Source organism: Sus scrofa, chromosome 9, assembly GCF_054392235.1.
Source record: "Sus scrofa isolate SSC_HxYL_T2T_F1_AM1 chromosome 9, Sscrofa_HxYL_maternal_Yorkshire_Landrace_v2.0, whole genome shotgun sequence".
Lineage (NCBI taxonomy): Eukaryota > Metazoa > Chordata > Mammalia > Artiodactyla > Suidae > Sus > Sus scrofa.
Window position 1 is genome coordinate 131,103,432 of NC_139391.1, and position 6,000 is coordinate 131,109,431.

Below are 6,000 nucleotides of genomic sequence, written 5' to 3' on the forward strand. Positions count from 1 at the left end.
TGGCTCAGTGGAAACAAATCTGACTAGCATCCATGAGGATGTAGGTTCGATCCTTGGCCTCGCTCACTGGGTTAAGGATCTGTCGTTGCTGGGAGCTGTGGTATGGGTTGCAGACCGTGGCTCAGATCCTGCGTTGCTGTGGCTGTGGCATGGACCAGTAGCTGTACTTCTGATTAGACCCCCTAGCCTAGGAGCCTCTAAAAAGACAAAAAAGATAAAATAGTGTCAACCCTAGGAATAAATCTAACCAAGAAATGAAAGACCAGCATGCAGAGAAGTATGAAGAAGAAGTATGAAGAAGTAAGAAGCATGAAGAGAAATACTGACAAAGGAAATAAAAAATGATTCAAAGAAATGGAAAGATATCCCATGGCCTTAAATTGGAAGAATTAATATTGTTAAAATGGCCAAAGGTCCCTATCAAATTACCCATGACATTTTCACAGAACTAGAACAAATAATCCTAAAATTTATATGGAACCACAGAAGACCCAGAATTGCCAAAGCAGTTTCCTGAGGAAAAAGAACAAAGGTGGAGGCATAATCCTCCCAAACTTTCAGACAATACTGCAGAGCTGTAGTAACCAAAATAGCGTGGTATTGGCCCAGAAACAGACATAAAGATCAATGAAGCAGAAGAGAGAGCCCAGAAATTAACCCATACACCTGTGGTCAACTAATGTTTGACAACGGAGGCAAAGACTCTACAGTAGAGGAAAGAGTTTCTTCAGCACGTGGTGTTGGGGAAGGTGGATGGCCTCCTGTAAATCAGTGAAGTTAGAACACTCCCTCACAGGGCATAAGGAAATAAACTCAGAATGGCTTAAAGACTTACGTAGAAGACATGACACCTTCAAACTCTAAGAGCGGATATAGGCAAAACATTCTCTGACATAAATTGTAGCAATATTTTCTTAGTATCCTAAGGCAAAAGGAAGAAGAACAGAAATAAACAAATGAAATCTAATCAAGCTTACATGTACAGCAAAGGAAATATTAAAACAACAAGACAATGTGTGGACTGAGAGAAAATATTTACAAACTGTGCGACTGACACAAGGGTTTACTATCAAAAATACATAAATAGCTCTTGCCTCCATATTTAGATACCATGTCACTTTCCACATTAGAATGATTTTGCATTGTGTAGGCAGGCTTTGGGTGAAGGGAGGGAGTGCTTAATTATCATTCCTCTCAAATCTTACTTCCTTAATTCTTAGTATCCTTAAGAATTTTTGTTGGAGTGGATAAGCAATGAGATCCTGCTGTATAGCACAGGGAACTATATCTAGTCACTTGTGATGGAACATTATGGAGGATAATGTGAGAGAAAGAATATATGTATATATGTATGACTGGGTCAGTTTGCTGTACAGTAGAAATTGACAGAACAGTGTAAATCAACTACAATGGAAAAAATAAAAATTGTAAAAAAATAAAATGCCAGTAATCAAATTAAAAACATAGTTAAAAATTTATTTATAACCCTGAAACTAGTAAGTCAATTATACCTCTGTTTTAAAAATTTTAAAAAAGAATTTCTAATTAAAGATAATTAAAAATTATCTTCCCTCAGAATTTTAAAATTTCTCTCTGAATTATGTCCTTCTCAAGATTTAAAATCTCATAACAAAGAAAATTATCAAAATATAAAGATTTGCCAATACTTCTTATAATCAATAAAGAAAAATTTTAAGTGAATGTAAACATTTGTTTGATTTATGCAAATGTGTGTGTGTGTGGCATTCTCTAGACCTTTCAGGGACATGTGGGAAATGCTGGTTATTAAACTTGGAGCAAATTCAGTAATCAAGATTTTTATAGAATTTAGTAACTTTAGTAAACATACTTCAAAATTGATATATTGAAAAGGCCTAAATGCAAACTTTGTGCAACCTGTTTTTATTTTCCCTTGACTAGATTACAGCGAGGCAAGAAACAGCAGATTGAAAATGGTAGTGGAGCAGAAGATAATGGTGACAGTTCTCACTGTAGTAATGCATCCACGCATAGCAATCAGGAAGCAGGACCTAGCAACAAACGGACCAAAACATCTGATGATTCTGGGCTTGAGCTTGATAATAACAATGCAGCAGTGGCAATTGATCCAGTCATGGATGGTGCTAGTGAAATTGAGTTAGTATTCAGGCCTCATCCCACACTTATGGAGAAAGATGACAGTGCACAGACAAGGTAAGTGTGTGGGTTAGCTTCACATTATCTGCATTTATAATGTTTACCTTTATTGTTGAAAGGCAGTTTTTCATAAGAGTTAAGAGTGATATTTGTCATCCCATTGATTGCCAGGATTCATTTGGATATTCTGGCTGCCTAGATTGTTGTTTTCATCTTTCCTCATATACTCCCCACCCACAGTTGCATATCTGAAAGCAGTGACACTTCTAGATAGAGGAGGAAAAAGGATCGTTTAAATTTCTTAACAGTGATGCTGGGGTACTAATAGGCTCTAAAATTCCTCCTGGCCAGGATGGCTGCTTTACCATTGTATGTCTCCAGACAGCATACTATCTGCCATTGAGTGCAGATAAGCATCAGATATTTGTTGAGTGAGTGAGTGAATGGTATACCATGCTAAAAAAAAATCTTAAAGAGTTCTTGTCATGGCTCAGCAGAAATGAACCTGACTAGCATCCTTGAGCATACATATTTGATCCCTGGCCTCACTCGGTGGGTTAAGGATCTGGCGTTGTTGTGGCTGTGGCGTAGGCCGGCAGCTGTAGCTCTTGATTCGATCCCTAGCTTGGGAACCTCCATATGCAGCAGGTGCGGTCCTACAAAGACAAAAAAAGAAAAAGAAAAAAAAAAAATCCTAAGATTAGCACTTCTATGTTCAGTGTTAAAAACCTGAAGTTAATTCCTGGACAGTAAGAAATTTGTTCATATTCTTAGTATTCTCTTGCTGCTGTAGACCCAAAACTCTCTCCACTGGGGTTGAGGAGTATATTCTTTTTTTCTTTCAGTACAGTGTGTGTTTCTATTAGATTTTTTGGTCATGTTTTATGGACAGAAAGGTTGGTAGAGCTTTCATGGCCTGGTAAACAGGGAGCTTATACTTTGTCCTCTGTACCTTTCAATTAATTTTTAGATACTAGAGAAATAAATTTTTGATGTTACTTTGTCAATAATTGAGAGACAGGTACATTTACATAGCTTTTTAGAAATGTATTAGTTTTATAATTTTTTAGTACATTTGATTACTAATCTAGAAATTAAGGTTTTAATGATTTATTTTTCCAGATACATAAAGACTTCAGGTAATGCCACTGTTGATCATTTATCCAAGTATCTGGCTGTGAGGTTAGCTTTAGAAGAACTTCGGAGCAAAGGAGAATCAAACCAGATGAATCTTGATACAGCCAGTGAGAAGCAGTATACCATTTACATAGCAACAGCCAGTGGCCAGTTCACTGTAAGTATTTCCAATAATAGGCTATTAAACCTGGGAGCACATTGGCTGTCTGAGAGTGGCAAGTGGTTGGGTGGGGCCTAATGAAATGGGACAGACCCTGAAAGAGAAATTGCAGCAGCTAGTTACTGAAATATCCTTTGTTTTTTAATGAGTATTGTAAGTGAAAAGTTCATCTTAAGATTTTTTTAAGATAGACTTTTACCTTTGTTCCTTCTCACTGTTTTGTGCCTTGAGCAGTTTTCATAATTCTTTCTTTTTTTTTTTTGTTTTTGTTTTAGGTGTTAAATGGCTCTTTTTCTTTGGAATTGGTCAGTGAGAAATACTGGAAAGTGAACAAACCCATGGAACTTTATTACGCACCCACAAAGGAGCACAAATGAGCTTTTACTAACACCAGTTCTGAGAATGAACTTTTTTATAGCCTATTTCTTTAATATTAAAGATGTTCCATCATTACTTTTATGGACAGAACATTGGCTTTTGTTCAGTTTTGTTCAGTTTTCTTTCTGAGCCAGACTCGTTTACACTATTAGAATCTTTCCCCCTTAATTTAAGATTTCCTTTTTGGAAGGGACTGCAGTTACTCATTACATTTTCTTTCCTTTTTAAAATACATCTTAGTTCTATGTTTTCACAAAATGTGGTTCCATTTGGAGCACTTTGGAGCTTTTGACCCAGGAATTTTTCATAGATCTGTATTCTTAAGTGAAGATTCATTCAGTTGGCCATCCTTTTCCCTTAAAAGTTTTTTAGGCCTACAGAATGTTAAATTATATGTATTTTGACTTTTTTCCTGGAGTCTTGTATATTTATAGTTTTCTATATAAGCTGTAGTATCTTCATGAAGACCAAGGCTCAAATTTACTGTGCTTAAAAAACAATTCTCATAGGATTATTATTTCATGGTATTTTCTTCCATAGTATCTCATTATTTTTAAAAGTTCTTTATGAACTTAGTGTCCATTGTCAGGAAATTTTTTTTTTCTTCCTTTTTTCCCTCTAATTTCACAATTTCTGATTCTGGGAAAGAGAACCAGACACAATCTCAAGTTCTGTGAGAACTTGGTCCATTCACAGATTTCATTGAAGAAAGAAAAATTAAATTGGTCTTACGTAGTTTTCAAGTGTATATTTAAAAAAGTCTCTTTTTTTTTTTATTAGTTCTGATCTCACTTCAGTTCCTTTATTATGTGTGTTTTTTCTTATTAAAATACCAGAGACGTGGAGTTATTTTGCACTTTAGCCTTGATGAAAAGTACAAGATATGTTCAAAGCTTTCCTAATTTTCTTATTGGTAGCCACATAAGTTTCAAAAACAACATGGCACATAGAACTAACAATGGGGAAAAATTTGTTTCTGTTTGAAAAGTGTGTTTAGCATTTTGGGTTGCCATATCAGTTTATAAATTTGGTGCTCTGCTAATTACACTTTATCTAGAGAAGCAAGTTAATGGAGTTTGAACCCTCCGCCTTGATGTGTAGTGGAGGATAATTCTGTAGAAGAATGTCAGCCAGTATGGTGAAGTCATTCTACTCTTCTTAATTTAGTTTTATATTAAAGGACAGTGTTTGGTGTTTGGAGCCAGAGGCTTTATGATTACAGGTCTGAAATAAGGTTGACTTGTGTGTTATTTTTCATCTCTGTCCTGTTTCCAGGTATGTTTCCAAGTTTATATCTTCCCAGTATTTACAAAAACATGTTTGCATTGAGAAATCAGTCATAGAGAGTTTTTACCCAGGGGAGAGTCATCCTCCAGTACCATTGTAATTAAAGCCTATCTAGTTATTGTAAATATTTACCTGTCATTTTTGACAGGTTGGGGCCAGCTTCATGTTTTAAATCTTTACCCCAGTGTGAAAACTTAAAAGGTTTATTCACTTTTTTACCATTTTATTGAAAATAATTCAAATCTGTTTTTAAAGTTTTTTTGGTAACCTGTGCCATGAAATTTGAAAACCATCAAAAACTCAAGGGAAATTTTGTATTCAGTTCCTTTTCTGGTTTAATGTTAAGTTGTATAGATTATTAATGCATGTCCACTGAATATAACCCTGGTTTTGCGATATAACTGATTAGATTTTATTGGTGACATTAGATTAGTGGTTGCATTAAATAACTAAATTCCTGTTGTGATTATTAATTGAAATTTGTCTTTAAGCAAAAAGTTATTTGTAAATACAAGCTTTGTGCTTAGAGAATGTATGTGTTTTTATCGGTATAGGAGGATGTAAATTCTTTGCATCATTAGTGAATTTATTGGATGTGTAATCATTTGCAAAATATAATTATAGGTATTTGGTAGAGCATTGAAGGTGTAGTGTTGTGTGTGTGTGCGTGTGTGTGTGTGTGTGTGCGTGCGTGTGTGTGTGTGTTTTGGGGATGGGTACTATTTACTGTTCCTACCAGCCAAGGTTTCATAATGTGTTATCTAAGTAACTTCTATAACTCCTATCTCAATGAGGAACAAAAAGCTCGCTAAATAAGGTCTTTACATTGTAATGTAAAAATTAATTATGGTTAAAAAAAAATGTAACCTGATTTACCATTTTAACCATACAATTCAGTGACA

General features: G+C 35.0%; 1 protein-coding gene across 4 annotated transcripts in view; it reads left to right on the forward strand.

Moving 5' to 3' along the window:
- Window positions 1–5,737, forward strand: part of RNF2 (ring finger protein 2) — a 55,829-nt gene extending 50,092 nt beyond the window's left edge. For all 4 annotated transcript variants that reach the window (XM_003130379.7, XM_005667825.4, XM_021102630.2 and 1 more), the window contains exons 5-7: window positions 1,921–2,193; window positions 3,259–3,430; window positions 3,709–5,737. In XM_003130379.7, the coding sequence (XP_003130427.2) occupies window positions 1,921–2,193; window positions 3,259–3,430; window positions 3,709–3,810 (547 nt within the window). In that variant the 3' untranslated portion in view covers window positions 3,811–5,737. The remainder of the gene's footprint in view (window positions 1–1,920; window positions 2,194–3,258; window positions 3,431–3,708) is intronic.
- Window positions 5,738–6,000: the final 263 nt, after the last annotated feature.